The sequence below is a fragment of the Alosa pseudoharengus genome, unplaced genomic scaffold (genome assembly GCF_046254945.1).
Source record: "Alosa pseudoharengus isolate Yale_2024_CS ecotype anadromous, Long Island Sound unplaced genomic scaffold, YU_APseudo_1.1 YU_APseudo_1.1_scf_1, whole genome shotgun sequence".
In the NCBI taxonomy this organism is placed as follows: Eukaryota; Metazoa; Chordata; class Actinopteri; order Clupeiformes; family Clupeidae; genus Alosa; species Alosa pseudoharengus.
The window spans coordinates 28712541-28732540 of NW_027468564.1; the positions used below are offsets into that span (position 1 = coordinate 28712541).

Below are 20000 nucleotides of genomic sequence, written 5' to 3' on the forward strand. Positions count from 1 at the left end.
AGCATGGCTACATGTGACATTTTTTACAAATCAAAATTACATAATCCTAACAGCTGTTTTGAGTCAAGGCTATATGCTTAGCCTATTGAATAACTTGATGATAGAGAAAACAAACCATTTTGTGGAATGATGCATCATATGAAATTTGCAACGGTGTGACTCAGCCACTGCATACCTGTGTGTCTTGGCGTGTTGTTGAAAAATCTGCGGAGTTCACTCTATTGTTGAGGTCAGATGTCGTGCCGTCTATCTAAACACAGGTGCAATCCCCTCTGAGACACACAACACCAGACTGAGTCAGATCACAGCTACAAATTTTATTACAAGGGTCAGCAGCCACACACATTCAGCAAAATGAGCAGCACCTCAGCAATACACCAACATGAATCCCGCCCGCCCACATGTACATCAGGCGTACCTCTGAACGAAGAGATTAGCATTACCAGCCCCCCACTAGTAATTTAGGAGCCACACCTAAAATGCAGTCAGAAATGTTCACACTATACATCCACATAGAAAACCACAACTCAAATGAAAACAAAAGAAAAATAAGGGCTGTAACACCACTCAGGGGATACCAAATCCCAGGACCCTGCCACACATACAGTCACTACAAGGATATTCACACAGGTGAAAATGGGAGAATCAGCACAACAGTTCCACACAATGCCACACTTTTAAATAGTCACCCTTTCCCGTCCTGCACATACATGCCCTCCTAACTACTAAGCTTACAGCCCCACCCAATAAAACCCGTACATTAATAAGAGGTGCTTGCGAGGTCCTAGCCCACCCCTCTGAGCGGGTGTAGGCCTACTGTCTGACCAGATAGAGGGAAGAGTTAATCAAATTTGGTCGGCGGCAGTCCCCCACGCCGACCAAAATAAAAAGTCAAAACCAGCACAGTCAATAACACCAACCGCAGCCCCACCAACCAGTGTCCTTAGCACAGTCCAGTCTTCAGGGGGCGGGGCGACGGCGATCCACTGGCTCTCGGTAGCCTGCGTTCCAGTTGCCTACCGCTCCACTGCACACCCATACGCTGCCGGAGAAAGGGAGAAACTCAGTCCCCACATACAACCGCAAGTCAGCCCACTCACTCCAGCTTAGACAATGGTATAAATTACTTTCCTCAAGTAGGCGATCACTCGCGTTGCACTCCCTCTCCCTCTACGATGCCACTTCCGGGTTTGCGTCGGCTACTGCTTTCAGATCTGTACCTCCAGGAGACAAAACACATTCTCACACACCGAAATACCCCTTGATGGCCCATTCACACAGGCATACAAAAGCAGGAGAAAGCACTTCCCTTAAGTCGGCATGTAAACATGCTCTTCTCCCACACCGATCGGCTGCTGAAGGATTGTTGTCATTTCGTTGCTCCTCTCTGTCGCAGCGTGATGACGCCACTCCTCTCGAGCCCCCTGGGAAAACGAGTCCTGTCCCGGTCAGGGACGTCCCGTATAAAAAGGATTGTTCCCGCCACCGTCCCAATCTTTCAATTAACAAGCTGTGTGCGATTTGTCCATTCAAGGAGTTCCAACGCAGTCCACACAGCCAGCCAGCAATCACACATAATTAATTACCTTACAGATTACACTGGATTACACACATATTTCCCTCCACCAATTTACCCACACATAACATAAAACATCGCTATGCCCCAGTCATCATACGACATTCCCCCCCACTTTGTCAGTGGTCGTCCCGACCACTAATCCCCGTACCTAGCCGGGGGACACCCCAAATTAGCTCGCTGGGACCGCCGTGGCTCGAGTCCGGCTGCTGCAGCCCCACCACCCGGCCCCCCCCCCCTTACCTCCGGTGACATTCCCCCAACTTCCCCAGTCCCACCTGGATTATCTACCTCCTGGGAACCTGGTCCAACCGGGCAACCAACTGGCCACCACCCCCTCTCTGTTTCTCCCCCGGGTTCGCTCTGCACTGCAGTCTGACCCCCTGCCAACTCACCTATGCCCCCCTGAGCCCCATGTGGCCAGCTGCTGGGTTGAACACACAGGTTATTCTGGTGGATGGTGCGTAAGGGCCCGTCTTGTCCCTCCGGACAGATCACATAGACCGGACGATCCTTCCTGGGTTGGCTCTGGACCACATATGGATGGGGATCCCAGTGATAGCCCAACTTGCCTCGTGCCCTCCGACGGAAATCCCGCACCAAGACTCTCTCTCCAGGCAACAGGGGTGGTGCCCGTCGGCCCCGATTAAGCCGGCCTTGATCCTGCTGTTGCCGCTGCTGCGTTCGCTCTTTCACCAGCTGGTACGCATCCAGGAGGCGGTCATGGTGCTGTTGGACCCAGTCCTGCGGGGTGGCTCGCTGCTCCGGCCTGACCAACCCTGCTGCTAGGTCCACTGGAAGGCGAGCATGACGCCCGAACACCACAAAGAAGGGAGCCAGACCGGTCACACTGTGTGGTGTGTTGTTGTATGCATGCACAAGCCCTGGAAGATGTTCCGTCCATCGAGAGTGTTCTCTTGGGTGCAGAGTGTTCAACAACCTAATGATCGTCTGGTTCATCCGCTCGCAAGCGCCGTTACCCTGCGGATGATAAGGCGTCGTCCTCACCTTCCGGCACCCGTACAGCGCACACATTTGCTGGATTAAGTCCGCTTCAAACGATGGGCCCCGGTCAGTCAGAATGCGTTCCGGACATCCAAAGGGCTGCAAAACAGTCCTCCAGAGCACCCGTGCAGTGGTAGCCGCCGTCTGGTCGGTTGTGGGCACAGCAAAAGCAAATCTGGAGAAGAGATCAACCATCACCAGTATATACGGATGGCTATCCCCAGGGCGCCGAAGGGATAGATAATCCAGGGCAAGGGTCTCCCAGGGGTAGCCACTCTCAATGGAACACAAGGGAGCCCTTGGGCCAGCGTCCGCTCGGCCGAGGACACACTGATGACACTCTTGCGCCCACCTGTGGCTGTCCTTGGTCATCCCGATCCAAAAAAGGCGCTCCCGCAGCGCTGTCAGGAGCCGGAAGCCCTTAGCATGGCCCAGAGCGAGGTGATACTGGCCCCACAACGATCTCCTTTCAGCCGCTGGGGCCACGATTGCCACCTTGTCACGCCCAGTGGTTGAGGGGTGTCGCCGCACCAGCACACCCTCTTGCACCTCCAGCCTCTCCCATTCTCCCAGCAGCTGCCTCCCAGTGGGCTCGAGGGCCTGCCGCTCTCGTACGGTTGGTCTACTTCCCTGCTGCCGCCACTGTCGAATCTTGGCTAGCTCCGGGTCCCGACCCTGGCGCTCCACCCACGAGTCCCGTTCGGAGTCCCCCCGTCCTGGCTCCAGTGCCTCAACGAGTCTCGCTGCCGTAGTCTCTGGGAGCCTGGACAGTGCATCCGCGTTCCGATGATCAGCCCCTGGCTTGTGCCGCAGAGTGAAGTTGTAATTTGCCAGCTGAGCCTGCCACCTCTGCTCCACCGCTCCCAGCTTAGCTGTCTGCAAGTGGAGCAGAGGCCTGTGGTCAGTGAAAACTTGGAAAGTCGAGCCCCACAAATAGTCTCTAAATTTATCAGTTACTGACCACTTTAATGCCAAGAGTTCCAGCTTAAAAGCGCTGTAGTTCTGATCGTTTCTCTCAGCATCATGGAGTCCACGGCTGGCATAGGCAATCACACGCTCACGGCCCTCCTGGACCTGAGCCAACACCGCCCCCAGTCCGTGCAAGCTGGCATCGGTATAGAGGCGAAACGGAAGAGAAAAGTCCGCATAAGCCAGGACAGGGGCCCTCAGTAATGACTCTTTAAGGTCCTGGAAGGCCTTTTCACACTCCGGACTCCAGTCGATAGATCGCGTCTTACCCCCTCCGGTTCCCCTCAGCAGCGCATGCAGCGGCCCAGCCCTCCGCGCAAACGCCGGAATGAACCGGCGGTAGTAACCGACGAATCCAAGGAATGAGCGAACCTCCCGGATGTTTGTGGGTGTGGGCCACTTCCGCACTGCTTCCGTTTTCTCCGGGTCGGTGGCCACCCCCCCTGGGGTCACCACATGGCCGAGGTACTGTACTGAACGCTGGAACAGCCGGCATTTGGCAGGTTGTAGTTTTAAGCCGTGCTCGTGCAACTTGGCGAAGACCTGCTCCAGATGGCCTACATGAGAAGAGAAGTCTGGTGAGTATAGAATTATGTCGTCTAAATAAATCAACAAAAACTCATGCACTTGCCCCCCAAGACAACGCTGCATCAATCGCTGGAAGGTCGCTGGTGCATTACATAAACCAAAAGGCATTCTCTCAAACTCATACAGACCGAGTGGAGTCGCAAAGGCTGTTTTCTCTTTGTCAGCAGGCAGGACCTCCACCTGCCAGTACCCACTGGCAAGGTCAAGAGTGGAGTACCATTCAGCCTTCTTCAAGCTGGTCAGGGACTCCTCCACCCTGGGGAGAGGATAGGCGTCTTTATGTGTGACCGCATTTAACTTCCGGTAGTCAACACAGAACCTCCATGACTGGTCCTTCTTTTTCACCAAGACTACTGGACTTGCCCACGGACTGGCGCTTTCACGAATAACCCCTCCCTCTAACATATCACGCAGTAGCGTCCTCAGCTCGTTGTAGAGGTTGGGTGGCACTGGTCGGTAGCGCTGGCGAATCGGCGCAGCGTCTCCTGTGGGGATGGTGTGATAGACAGCCTCAGTACGGCCGTGGTCCTCCTCACTTTGGGCAAACACCTTCTGCCAATGCTCGAGCACACCCCGAAGCTGGCCGGACTGGGGAGGCGTCAGCCCATCGGCCCCCTGAAGCAGAGTAGCCAAACAGGTAGGAAGGGAACCACTCACTGGCCTTACATCCACCTCCACCACTGCCTCAGTCTCTCGCCGGAGAACCAACTGGTTCGGCGCTTGGACATCATCCCTTTCCAGGCGTAGGACACGTGCTAAGGGTCGTCGAGGGGGAAGCACCACTGGGTAGGGATGCGGGTTACACACCCTCAGCAGTACTTTGCCATCTTGCAGTCGGGCCACCGCACGGCCCACACACCACTCTTGCCCGCCCTGGTAGCAATCTTCGAGTAGGACATCCTCCTGACTGGTTTTAACGGCCCCAGGGACATGGGCCCACACTGCTGTCTCAGTCTGTGGCGCCAGCTGGATTGGGTTGGTTGTGCGCAACCGGGCCACCCCGAGGCTGGGTCCCCGGTGTTCAGCTGCTTCAATCCTTCGGCAGGCAGCAAACGCCCGGTCCCAGGCCACCACAGCTGCCCTGGGGAGGGTAGACTTAAAAAGCGTGAAATGGTGCCCCCCCCGCTGCCGTAGGCCCTCCCAACAATGTTGGATAACGTTCATGCCCAATATTCCATAGGCTGGGGGCAGATATTTATCTTCTACCACAACCACCCCCTTACCCGGCACAGTCACACCACACACTTCGAAATCAAGCACTGCATAGCCAACATAGGGCAAGGCCAGCCCATTAGCTGCCTTTAATGTAAGCCAGGGGATGTCGCTTACCTCTTTCAGTTCTGTGTCTTGTAGGTGGCTCTGAAACAGGCCCTGGCTAAACAGGGTCACCTGCGACCCTGTATCCAGAATGCAGGGGACCCGTCTTCCTTGAACGAGGACTTCGACCTCCGGGCTTTCCCCCACCAGGGCTGCACGCATGGGCACCGTCACCGGTCCTCCTTCATCAGCCACCCTTCGTGTGTTGGTCATCTCCATAGGCTGACAATCACGCTGCATGTGCCCCGCCTTTCCACACCGCAGACAGATCGGACGGCCCTGGTCATCCCATTGAGGTTGTCTTGCACGCCGCTGAATGCGATTGGCCCCCTGCTCTCCACCCAATGGTTGGTCTGGCTGTCGCTGGGTAGCTCGGTGCGATCTCATCTCTGCCAGCAGTGAGGTCTTTAGATCGGTTACCTGGGCTCGTAGCTCTTCCGCTAGCTCAGCTCGCAACGCCTCCTTCATCTTGCTCCAATCATGTAGTGGGTTTGAGGTGCTGGGGAGGTTGGGCTGAGGGGGGGTGTTGTATGTCCGCCTGGTGTCAATGCTCTCTATGGCGGCTCGTTCGGTCTCCTTCTCCATGGCTTTAGCCTCACCACAGGCCCCCTCGAAAGTAAGGGCCATCTCTCGTCGCACCCGGCGCTGTAGTTCAGTCTGTACAGGCCCTGGCAGCAGCCCCAGTACCAGCTGGCTCCTCAACATCTCGTCGTCTGACCCAGTCGCTGCCTCCTTGCTGCGCCATCTGGAATGGGACTCACGGAGGCGTAAGATAAAAGGCCCCACCCCTTCCCCGGTTTGCTGCTGACACTTGAAAAAGTGAGATCTGAGCTGACTAATACTCACATTCTCCCCATATAATTTCTCAAGGGCCATGAAAATTTGAGCATCAGTCTCCCTGTCTGTACTTATGAGTAGCAACATTTCCCTCTTGGCCTCCCCCTGCAAAGCACTCATTACAAAGTCGACTCTCTGTGCGGCTGTTAATGTCTGGGCCCGCAGATATACCTCCATTTGACTCCGCCACTCAGAAAAAGGTAACTGACTACCCTTTCCCCCATACTTGGGCACCCAGGGCCCACCCAAAAACCAAGGAACCATCATCATGCTATTGGTTGCTGCCGCACCCCCGGCTTCTTCGTCAGACATGGTGCTGTGTCTTGAGAGGGGATCTGCCGAACTACGCCAAAATGTCGTGCCGTCTATCTAAACACAGGTGCAATCCCCTCTGAGACACACAACACCAGACTGAGTCAGATCACAGCTACAAATTTTATTACAAGGGTCAGCAGCCACACACATTCAGCAAAATGAGCAACACCTCAGCAATACACCAACATGAATCCCGCCCGCCCACATGTACATCAGGCGTACCTCTGAACGAAGAGATTAGCATTACCAGCCCCCCACTAGTAATTTAGGAGCCACACCTAAAATGCAGTCAGAAATGTTCACACTATACATCCACATAGAAAACCACAACTCAAATGAAAACAAAAGAAAAATAAGGGCTGTAACACCACTCAGGGGATACCAAATCCCAGGACCCTGCCACACATACAGTCACTACAAGGATATTCACACAGGTGAAAATGGGAGAATCAGCACAACAGTTCCACACAATGCCACACTTTTAAATAGTCACCCTTTCCCGTCCTGCACATACATGCCCTCCTAACTACTAAGCTTACAGCCCCACCCAATAAAACCCGTACATTAATAAGAGGTCCTTGCGAGGTCCTAGCCCACCCCTCTGAGCGGGTGTAGGCCTACTGTCTGACCAGATAGAGGGAAGAGTTAATCAAATTTGGTCGGCGGCAGTCCCCCACGCCGACCAAAATAAAAAGTCAAAACCAGCACAGTCAATAACACCAACCGCAGCCCCACCAACCAGTGTCCTTAGCACAGTCCAGTCTTCAGGGGGCGGGGCGACGGCGATCCACTGGCTCTCGGTAGCCTGCGTTCCAGTTGCCTACCGCTCCACTGCACACCCATACGCTGCCGGAGAAAGGGAGAAACTCAGTCCCCACATACAACCGCAAGTCAGCCCACTCACTCCAGCTTAGACAATGGTATAAATTACTTTCCTCAAGTAGGCGATCACTCGCGTTGCACTCCCTCTCCCTCTACGATGCCACTTCCGGGTTTGCGTCGGCTACTGCTTTCAGATCTGTACCTCCAGGAGACAAAACACATTCTCACACACCGAAATACCCCTTGATGGCCCATTCACACAGGCATACAAAAGCAGGAGAAAGCACTTCCCTTAAGTCGGCATGTAAACATGCTCTTCTCCCACACCGATCGGCTGCTGAAGGATTGTTGTCATTTCGTTGCTCCTCTCTGTCGCAGCGTGATGACGCCACTCCTCTCGAGCCCCCTGGGAAAACGAGTCCTGTCCCGGTCAGGGACGTCCCGTATAAAAAGGATTGTTCCCGCCACCGTCCCAATCTTTCAATTAACAAGCTGATTAATTACCTTACAGATTACACTGGATTACACACATATTTCCCTCCACCAATTTACCCACACATAACATAAAACATCGCTATGCCCCAGTCATCATACGACAGTCAGACATGTTATGGTTTTACCCGTGTAACCTACACTGATCCAGTTCTGCCAAAGCCCTGCTTCTATCCTCACTGGTAGCTTACAGTACAGTGGTGTGTTGGAGGGGGAGTGGCTAGCGGCGAAAGCCAAAGTGTGCTTCTTTTACCAATATATTTAACGATATCTTTTGCATTTCTTATTCAAACAACATCAAATTTGGCACTGCACTTACTCATGCCCATAACAAGACACAGAAATCAGTCTGACAAATGGGCAGCGAGATATGCATGCCACAGACAGACAGACAGACACACAGACGCTTCTTGCTTTATAGATAGATATGCAAATGTCTATTACCACACTAAAGTCTCCTAATGCACAGTAGCGTGTTACTGTAAATCATGTCAGCTGAACAAATATATGCATGAGGGATTGATTGATTGATTGATTGATTGATTGATTGACTGATTGATTGATAGATTGATAGATTGACTGATTCATTGATTGATTGACTGATTGATTGATAGAACGGTTGATAGATTGACTGATTGATTGGTTAACCGATTGATGATCAGGGTCAGGGAGACTGTGGCTGTGCAGCACTTCACATTTGTGCTGACGGATCTGGAGGGGTGCCAACGCTTTGGCTTCTGCAGACTCACATCCAGCTCCCACACCTGCCTGTGCATCCTCAGGTGAGAGGGGGTCGGTGTGTGTGTGTGTTTCATTCTCAGGTGAGAGGGGGTCGATGTGTGTGTATAGGTGTGTGTGTGTGTGTGTGTGTGTCATTCTTAGGTGTGTGAGAGAGAGAGGGTGTGTGTGTGTGTGTGTCATTCTCAGGTGAGAGTGTGTGTGTGTGTGTGTGAGAGAGAGAGAGAGAGAGAGAGAGAGAGAGAGAGAGAGAAAGATTCTTCCTCGACATCTGTCTGTGTCTGTGCATGTCAAGAATAACATACTTTCTTCCAGCGTACATTTTGTTCTGTTTTTCTCCTGTAGTTACCTACCGTGGTTTGAGGTATTTTACAAACTCCTAAATAACCTTGCCGACTACTTGACTAAAGGACAAGTAAGTGTGTAGGCATATATGATTTCCACTGTCCACTGTCCACTGTCAGTAGAGCAAATTTGATATATTTTATATTGGTTTATCAAATTAAGGCACCCTATCTTATTTCATCTAATGTCATCATTTCTGACAGACCAATGAGATGCGAGAGCTTCTGGCCAGCCTCTACAAACACCCACTCCCATTGGCCAGTTCTGCTGTCACTCTGCAACTGGTAAGTCACACTAAGCCAATGGGATTCTCTGGGCTAACCTCTCAGTGACATAGGAGCACACAATGAGTCTTATGTTCCTCTCTGAGGGAGACAAGCTACAAATCAGAACCGAGGTCCCACATCACGATGGAATCCACCCCTCAACACAAGGAGAGGGGTCTGAAGGGGTGAGTCTAGGGCCCTAGCGGTGTAGACTAATAGACTAACTTTCCCAAGATCAGAGCCAGACTAACCACTAAAACCTGGGCCAGACTAACCACTAAAACCTGGGCCAGACTAACCACTAAAACCTGGGCCAGACTAACCACTAAAACCTGGGCCAGACTAACGACTGAAACCTGGGCCAGACTAACCACTAAAACCTGGGCCAGATTAATCACTAAAGCCTGGGCCAGATTAATCACTGAAACCTGGGCCAGAATAATCACTAAAACCTGTCACACTTACAGTCCACCACCAGTGTGAGGTGTTGGTAGCATAGTGACTCAGGAGCTAGGCTAGCATGCAGTAGTTGTGGGTTCAATTCCCGGCTTCCAGCATTGTGTCCTTGATCAAGTCACTAAACCTGAGTTGCTCTGGGAAAAATGGACCTTGTAATATAATTGACATAAGGAAATTGCTTTGGATAAAAGCATCTGCTAAATGTAAATGTAAAGTGTGACAATCTGTAGTCAGTGGCAACAATGCAAACCACTCCATCCATTCCCCAAACTCTAGAACAAAATATAATGCTGATGTTCGCCAAAGTAAATAAAAGGTATACATTAAAATGCTAATGTTCTCCAGATTCTATAACCACGCCACCCATCCCCCAAACTCTGTAAAAGACAGTGGCTTCATCCGGCCACCAAGAACAATAGTTCTTTCATTATTTCACACATTGCGGCTAGTCGCTAAAGGCAACACCAAAGTCCTTTTAGGCAAGTCCATCCACTCGGCGGCCATATGACAACGCTTTTTGGGCACTCGTCGGGCATCCATTTCGGCAGAAATGCGCGTGCGCAAGGCTTCGCGACACCAATCTTGCTCCAGCGGCGAGATCACAACACATGATTGGCACAATGTCTTCACATCACACCACATGATTGGCTCAATGTATTCACATGTCGACGTTTTGCCGGGGAAGGGGTGGGATATGTGTAGACAACTGCCATATTGGCGTGACAAACTAGCCCCATGCATTTCTATGGAGTATTTTTGGAGTGCTGTGTCTCCACATTAGAAAGTCTCTGGCAACACACACAACATCGTGGCTTGTCGCTTAGGGCTTAGGCAACACACACACAGCATTGAGGCCAGTCACTAAGGCAACACACACACAGCATTGAGGCCAGTCACTAAGGCAACACACACACAGCATTGAGGCCAGTCACTAAGGCAACACACACACAGCATTGAGGCCAGTCACTAAGGCAACACACATAGCTGAATAAACCAGGACCCGATTCTGGCCCACATCTAGAACTAACTAGAACACACTATTTACACATTTAGAATTAACTGGAACATATAATTATTTACTATTTACACATATCTAACTAACTGGAACACAGAAATATTTAGACATCTAGAACTAACTAGATGACAGTTTTACATCCGAAATACGAATTGATTCTGTTTGAAGTAATTTTGGTTCGTTCTTGTTTGTGTTGTTGATGTAGGCTATTTCAGAAACTCCAGCAGGTCAATGGCTTCTGTTGGTGTACATCACTGACGTTGATATACGCACTAAAATACACAATGAAATGCTTTGCACTTTTGGTGATAGGACGTTCTTAGAGGATATAGCTGATATGGGAAATATAAGTAAACAAAGCTGCTTGATATTGTTGTGGCAATGATAAATGAGGAAATAGGTGATGTTTTACACCTGAACACTTCCCTGTTTGAGGTATCCTGTCCTAACCTGACCCTAGCCAGATGAATTTCGCTCCGCCTAGCTCCACTCATCCATCTGGAACCGATCCATTGAAGTGTTGCTTCAGAAGGCTGGGCCTAATCAAATAATGCTTGCATATGATTGAATAAGCCACTTGTCCGTCATCTATTGACGTGCTACTTCAACCACTCACATCGAATCCAACCCGTGACGCTGATAACAGTCTCACAGTCGCTTCTACGCTATGTCACATCTATGAAACTCCCGCCCTGCGTCCTGATTGGCTGTACCATAAAATCGGTTGCAGAAATCACTCTCAATGGAAGAGGTCCCTATGGCAAGCGATTTTATCATTTACCCGCTAAGTTTGACTATCTGGAATTAACATTGTAGATATCAACAACGTCTTTCTGACTAGTTATGGCAAGCGATTTTAACATTTTCCCGCTAGACTGGATATGTATTGCAGATATCTGTAATTCAGTTTTGCCTAGTCAAAACGAACATTTTAGATATCCGCAACTGAATTCTTCCTATCCATAATCGTCATTTCAGATATCCACAAAGACATTCTTCCTAGGACAAATGACGCCACATTTGCCATTCATTTCTATGGGGTTTATCATTACGGATATCTACAATTCAGTTGCAGATATCCACTATGTGAATTACGGATATCTGCAATTGAATTGTAGATATCTGTAATTCCAGTTAGAGATATCTACAATTTGATTCTGACTAGTCATAACTCCAGTTGAAGATATCTTTAATTCACTTCAATTCAAGATATCTACATGTTCCTTTTCAGATATCTTGAATTAAGTTTTGACTAGGCGAAATGACATTGTAGATATCTGTAAATGGAATTTTGACTAGTCAAAATGACGTTGTAGATATCTCAAACTGGAGTTAGGGATAGTCATAATTTGATTGTAGATATCTATTATCAAGTTATAGATATCTTGAATGAGTTTTGATTAGAGATATCTGAAATTGGAGATATCTATAACTTTCATTCTGCCTAGTCAAAATGTAATTATAGATATCTTGAATTAGAGTTTTGACTAGGCGAAATGACGTTAGAGATATCTGTATTGCTATGCAAATTAGGCCCGCATCCCACTTTAGGCGGGAGAAGAGCGTGTTGTTGTTCAAATCATCAAATCACATAGCACCTGTTAACTGTTAACTTTGTAATTAGCACCATGTCAGAGCAGCCAGAGGGCGAAGGAGTTTTTAATCGTCTTTTTAATGCTGCAGCCTATGCAAGACAGGAGCTGGCAGCAAGAATTGATGATTCAATGTTGCTTTGATTTTTTCGATTACAGCCAACACCATTATGAATGGAATTTCCTGTAGCTGGTGCTGGTGAATTTAGTAGCCTATAGGCCTACTAATTAATGTAGGCTACGACATTACAGCCTGCTTATTCTTCTTCCATTCATAGAAATAAGGAAATAAGCCCACTTTTTCTTCGATTATGTTGGGGAGGGGAAATTAGCTGACAATGTCTAAGTAGATGGGCTAGCCTAGACAGAGGCGATTCTAGAGTCTGTGGGGGCCCCAAGCAAAAATTCCAAGGGGGCCCTACCGACAAGTGTTATCACCATTATGTTATATCACCATTAGGTTATTATGTTAAATGATAAAAATACAAAAAGCGTATTATAAAAATTCTTATATTTTGACATGTATCTCTAAAATATTTTTTTAAGTGCATGGTGTATGCACTCATAATGATTCTCTACAACATATTTTTACTGCATTGCCATGAACAAAATAGAGGCAAAAAAGGGGTTTCTTTGTTGAACAAATTGGGATGCAATGTGAGCCTTGAATTGGATGCCATGCAGGAATTTGCTAGGATCTCAAAACCGGATTATGAACATGCTTTGCCATAGAGAAACACACGAAAGCGTTGGATTATAAACATGCTTTGCCACAAAAACAGACAAAAAAATCGTAAACGTGGGGTAAGTCCAGCTATATGAAGTTATTATTTTGCTGTAACTTCGTCTGTTTTATAACCCAGAAGGATGTAGGCCTACTTGATATCAAATGATAGCTCTGTGTCTCCTCTTTCATCTGACGTGCGTGGCATATCTATCCGATCACGGGTCCGCGAGTAATTCAAACGAGAGTAGCCTAATGGGTGTGCAGCGTTGGTTTGTGTACATGACGTTATTATTTTGCAGTCACTTCGTCTGTTTTTATAAGCCAAAAGGATCGATACCAAGGATCGAGGATGGTACCAATGGATAGCCCTGTGTCTCCTCTTTCATCTGATATGCTTGCCATATCTATGCGATCACGGGTTTGCGAGTAATTCAAACGAGAGTAGGGTGAGCAGGTGAACGTAGAAGAGAAGTATAGACTGTAAATATGATGCTATTTGATTTAATTTCATGATTTTTTTTTCATACTTGGTCGTACAGACAAGTGCGTAGTCTTGTTGGAAAGCCCCACTTCTGGTCTGTCACGCAATGCACATTTATCTCGCTGCAATGAACAGTTCCGGAGCAATGTAACAAAGAAGAAAGGGTGTGTGTTTTTGACGCACTTTGTCAATCGGCTCCTTGCTTGACTAGTTGTAACTGCCGCTAGCTAGCTGAAGTTTAGGCCTACTGTCGTATAGATTTAGCAAACCATGTTCAATCTTTCTGCCAATTAACATTAGCCTACTATAACTTCATTGAGTAGGCTAAATGCCAAAATCCGATGATCCGTCATCACTGCACCCTCGATTGACGTTTACCACAGTTGCCTAAATATGTGCGGATTCTTTGAACTTTTTTGAACACAGATCCGCTGTTCATAAGGCCATAGCATAGGGCCTACATATGCACGTACTGTTTGTACAATAGGGTAGGAGCACGCAAAATCCATCATTCAATCACTATGGACGAAATTCTCGCTTGACCCACCGGCAAACGCACTGAGACCAGGTCGGGGGCCCCCTAGCGGCTCGGGGCTCCAAGCAGTTGCTTGGTTTGCCTATTGACAAGCTGCGCCTCTGAGCCTAGAAATCTAGACGGCCTCTGCTACGGAACTAAAGAGCAACGTCTTGCACAATAATTTGCACTAGTCATAATGACGTTTGAGATATCTTCACCTTTCATTCTGCCTAGTCAAAACTGAATTAAAGATATCTGCAATTGCCATTTAAGATGTGTGACGAGTTGAATGTTGTTTTCAATGACGTGAGGACAGATATCTGTAATTCAGTTTTGCCTAGTCAAAACTAAATTACAGATATCTCTATCTGACGTTTCGACTAGTCACAATTACGTTACAGATATCTTGAATGACAATTCCTATGGCAAGCGATTTTATCATTTACCCGCTAAATTTGACTATCTGGAATTAACATTGTAGATATCAACAACGTCTTTCTGACTAGTCGCAATTACATTTTGGATAGTTGGAATTGTCATTCAAGATATCTGTAACGTAATTGTGACTAGTTGAAACGTCAGATAGAGATATCTGTAATTTAGTTTTGACTAGGCAAAACTGAATTACAGATATCTGTCCTCACGTCATTGAAAACAACATTCAACTCGTCACACATCTTAAATGGCAATTGCAGATATCTTTAATTCAGTTTTGACTAGGCAGAATGAAAGGTGAAGATATCTCAAACGTCATTATGACTAGTGCAAATTATTGTGCAAGACGTTGCTCTTTAGTTCCGTAGCAGAGGCCGTCTAGATTTCTAGGCTAGCCCATCTACTTAGACATTGTCAGCTAATTTCCCCTCCCCAACATAATCGAAGAAAAAGTGGGCTTATTTCCTTATTTCTATGAATGGAAGAAGAATAAGCAGGCTGTAATGTCGTAGCCTACATTAATTAGTAGGCCTATAGGCTACTAAATTCACCAGCACCAGCTACAGGAAATTCCATTCATAATGGTGTTGGCTGTAATCGAAAAAATCAAAGCAACATTGAATCATCAATTCTTGCTGCCAGCTTCTGTCTTGCATAGGCTGCAGCATTAAAAAGACGATTAAAAACTCCTTCGCCCTCTGGCTGCTCTGACATGGTGCTAATTACAAAGTTAACAGTTAACAGGTGCTATGTGATTTGATGATTTGAACAACAACACGCTCTTCTCCCGCCTAAAGTGGGATGCGGGCCTAATTTGCATAGCAATACAGATATCTCTAACGTCATTTCGCCTAGTCAAAACTCTAATTCAAGATATCTATAATTACATTTTGACTAGGCAGAATGAAAGTTATAGATATCTCCAATTTCAGATATCTCTAATCAAAACTCATTCAAGATATCTATAACTTGATAATAGATATCTACAATCAAATTATGACTATCCCTAACTCCAGTTTGAGATATCTACAACGTCATTTTGACTAGTCAAAATTCCATTTACAGATATCTACAATGTCATTTCGCCTAGTCAAAACTTAATTCAAGATATCTGAAAAGGAACATGTAGATATCTTTGAAGTGAATTAAAGATATCTTCAACTGGAGTTATGACTAGTCAGAATCAAATTGTAGATATCTCTAACTGGAATTACAGATATCTACAATTCAATTGCAGATATCCGTAATTCACATAGTGGATATCTGCAACTGAATTGTAGATATCCGTAATGATAAACCCCATAGAAATGAATGGCAAATGTGGCGTCATTTGTCCTAGGAAGAATGTCTTTGTGGATATCTGAAATGACGATTATGGATAGGAAGAATTCAGTTGCGGATATCTAAAATGTTCGTTTTGACTAGGCAAAACTGAATTACAGATATCTGCAATACATATCCAGTCTAGCGGAAAAATTTTAAAATCGCTTGCCATAGGTCCCAGATGGATGTGAGTGAAGCTAGGCGGAGCTAAGCGGAACGAAATTCATCTGGCTAGGGTCAGGTTAATCCTGTCCCTCCTTTCTTGATGACAATTACTCCTCTCTAACTCTGCAATGCTGTCATGTTTCTAATTGTGTCTAACCAAATCGCTTTGCATTTTGTTTTGTTTTCATAAAACATTGTTATGTACTTATCTCTATACATGTGTTTGTGTTCTATATACTGTTTTTGTATAGTTAGTGTAAACTACAGGAAACATTTACTACTACTTCTACTTCTATTGTTATTTTTTGTTTTTGTTTTGTTGTCTACTACTGCTACTATTAACCCTTAGGCGGGGATCACATCAGCCAGCGGCAAACGTAATGCAACACTCAGACCATAATAAGTTTTATCTTGTTCCTAAGCAACACAAACGGTTTGTCAATTGAATACGCTCACGTTGCTTTGAAAGTTTAAACAAATTCAACGCTCGGATTGTTCAACGCTAGCGTTACACCAGCGTTGCCACCGTTCCGCTGCCGAACCATAGAGAACAATAGGAAACATGCCGCTTTGCGCTGGCTAATGTGATTCCCGCCTTAAAGGTTTTTGAACATTCTAACATAAGATTCCGTTCTGCAACAATTGAAGGTTCTAAAATTCTATGTTGAATTTAATGAACCCAGACATTCTTTAGAAAGCTCATTTTCCAACATTCCCATCACACCGGTGTGACGGTACACCTTTAATAGTAATCTGTATGGCTTTCAGATTCCATACTTCATCGCACCTGACCCCAAGGGCCTGCCGTCCATTCCGGAGAGTGTGAGTCCCCTTAGTTGTTAAAATATAAATGTATACACTAAATATATTCTATGAATGTACCTAATGTACGGTAAAGTCTCATTCTGTTTATGATTAATATATAGATGCACATATGGAATACTGTATAATCAAAGGTTCACATTCTGTATATAATTTTATATATATATATATATATATGTACATTATACTGTGTGTGTGGGTGTGTGTGTGTGTGTGTGTGTGTGTGTGTGTGTGTGTGTGTGTGTATGTTCATGTTCATCTGACAGAGGAACCTGACAGAGCTGATGGTGGCAGTAGATGTGGGGAATCTGCTTCAGCTCTATGCCAGCATGCTGTTTGAGAGACGCATCCTTATCTACAGCAGTAAACTCAGCACGGTTAGATCAGCATACACACACACACACACACACACACACACACACACACACACACAGTATAATGTACATATATATATATATATATATATATATATATATATATATATATATATATATATATATATATGTATGTATATATATATATATATATATATATATATATATATATATATATATATATATACAACAATATCTTTGAATCTAGACCGGGTTTTTTTGGCCTTCCTAGTTAGTCCTAAATGTTTGTCAGCTAATAACTGTTTCAGGTTGTTCAGTTGGCTGGTAGCAATGCTTCAGTTTATTGGAGGCCTTTTGAAGTGGGTGGGACAGTTGATCGGTGGGGTCTGGGGATCGTCCCCCAGAAAAAATGTATGAACAAGACGTAATTTCCTGAATTCTGGTACATTTTAACAGGTTGTTAGATACTTCTATCTAACAAAGTAAAGCTATTAATTCAATGACTAATTCGGAACCAGCTTTAATAACATGATATAGGTCTAGTTAACCTTGCATGAAGTTGCAATATATGTTAAAGGAATTTCTGTTCACTAATGTTAGCAGTGTTTTATTGATTTAAACACGGATTTAATGTTATATTACCTAGGGCCGCTATAATCAAAACGAGAAGGCTTTCGCAAATGTTTTAAGCTGTGTGTAATCTTCCAACGGCTACCAGAGTAGCTAGAATTTGACCACTCGTGTGTGTGTGTGTGTGTGCGTACATGCGTGCTGTGGAGCAGGTAGCAATGAAAACCTGAGAATGAGATGGAGTTTCATTGTAGAATTGTAATCCAGTTGAGCATGAGCACTGACTGGCTAGGATCAGCGTTCCATTAGCACTGATTGGCCAGGTTCAGAGTAACATAGGTTTGGTTGGTTAGGATTAGAGATCTCTGAAGGCTGATTGGCTTGGATAAGGGCTCCATGCTGGTTGGACAGGAGTAGGATTCTCTAAACTCTGATTGGCCGGGATCAGGGTTCCCTGAGCACTGATTGGCTTATCTTCTCTGCTGATTCCTTCCCTGCAGCTCACAGCATGTGTGCACGCCTGCTGCGGGATTCTCTACCCCATGTACTGGCAGCACATCTTCATCCCCGTGCTGCCTCCTCACCTGCTGGATTACTGCTGGTGAGAGCACCACACACACACACACACACACACACACACACGTACGCACACGTACGCACACACACAGACACACACACACAGACACACACACACACACACACACATACACACACACACCTGAACACAGATGCAGACACACACACACACACACTTACAGTACACTCATTCACACACACACACACACACCTGAACACAGATGCAGACACACACACACACACACCTGAATAGGGTTGGGCACCGAAACACGGTTCTAATATGGCACCGGTGCCGACACAAACGGTAGTAACTGCATCGAATAACAACGTGGATTTCGTTGCCTCATTTCGGTGCTTAAATAGCGTTTTATTTATTTATTGATTTTATACGAGGCATCACTGCATGTCATGCGCCATCTCTAATGTCTTGCTCTGATAGCAACACATCCAGATACAGTTAACTAACATAAGTGGATGTATAAACCAGAGGGGTGCACCACATAGGCGAGTGGACAGTGTTTGACAGCTTGCGTGAGCCCAAGTAGCTTACTTTAAAGCGATATCGCGAGCTCCTGTCAAAATCTAGCAGTGGGCCTAACTACACACAAGCAAAAGGCTATGAAACAACATCAACAGCAGCCTAACAGCAGCCTAATACCTAACACAATGTCCTTGCTAATGCGCTAACTGGCATTTATTTGAAATGTTATCAGCAAAGTTGTAAGGTGAAAACTTTATTTCACGTGTGTTCTAAACAACATAATGGCATGATATTAATCTTTCATGTACATAAGGCCCATATAGCATCACAATGAATATAAAGATCATGTTAAAAGTTAGCTGGCAAAAACATAAATATGTAGGTTACATACCTGATGTCACTGAGCTGTCAAAGAGGCTACGAAACCATCTCCGTAGCCTTTGTTATCGCTAATTAAACTCAGCTGACTGGTGTTAGCGCATAGTCATAGTTGCTGTTAAAATGACTAGGCTAGCGCTGGGAATCTAAACACTTCAACACCGACATGTAGCCTGACATGTTCAAAACTATTGCGTGTTATGGGTTAAGACATGAAATTTCTTGAAGCATTTGGGAACACACTGAATTAAAGGAGAATTCCGGTGTGATATTGACCTAAAGTGTATTGAAACATGATACCGAGTGTGAACGTATGTCTCATAGCCCATCTCGGCTTGTCCCCTGCACTCCAAAATCTGGCGCTAGTTAGCCGATGCTACCAACAGCTTTTTCAATTGTGGTGCTTCGGCATCGGGCTAGCCATGCAAATAAATCACTGTTTTACACCATTTACGAGGCTCAATGTATCTCCACACTTCATTGGTAGACTTCCGAGGGCCCTGACATTTAAAACGAGACATTGAGAACTTTGAAAAAGCACTGGTAGTTTACTTACAAGACGATTTATACAGACAGTATCTTCACGAAGTTTAGCGTTTACAGCCATCTTGAATTTAGCCACGATAAGTCGAGCTACGAGTAAGAATGAACAGGTATGATAAGGGATCAGATTCCAAAAATAATTCAGTGAAAATGCATGGATTCCAGTTGCTGCTACTGGAAGAAACTGGAATCCATGCATCTCCACTGAATTATTCATCTACCAATGAAGTGTGGAGATACATTGAGCCTCGTAAAAATGGTGTAAAACAGTGATTTATTTGCATGGCTAGCCCGATGCCGAAGCACCACAA

At 46.2% G+C, this 20000-nt stretch overlaps 1 protein-coding gene across 2 annotated transcripts in view; it reads left to right on the plus strand.

Annotated features, from left to right (window-relative positions):
• dennd1c (DENN domain containing 1C) overlaps nucleotides 1–20000 on the plus strand; it is a 35335-nt gene that overhangs the window by 3518 nt on the left and 11817 nt on the right. The window contains exons 5-11 of one of the 2 annotated variants that reach the window (XM_076286147.1): nucleotides 8584–8703; nucleotides 9005–9074; nucleotides 9208–9288; nucleotides 9375–9455; nucleotides 16753–16806; nucleotides 17073–17183; nucleotides 18212–18312. In XM_076286147.1, the coding sequence (XP_076142262.1) occupies nucleotides 8584–8703; nucleotides 9005–9074; nucleotides 9208–9288; nucleotides 9375–9455; nucleotides 16753–16806; nucleotides 17073–17183; nucleotides 18212–18312 (618 nt within the window). The remainder of the gene's footprint in view (nucleotides 1–8583; nucleotides 8704–9004; nucleotides 9075–9207; nucleotides 9289–9374; nucleotides 9456–16752; nucleotides 16807–17072; nucleotides 17184–18211; nucleotides 18313–20000) is intronic. The other variant, XM_076286155.1, reaches the window with a different exon arrangement.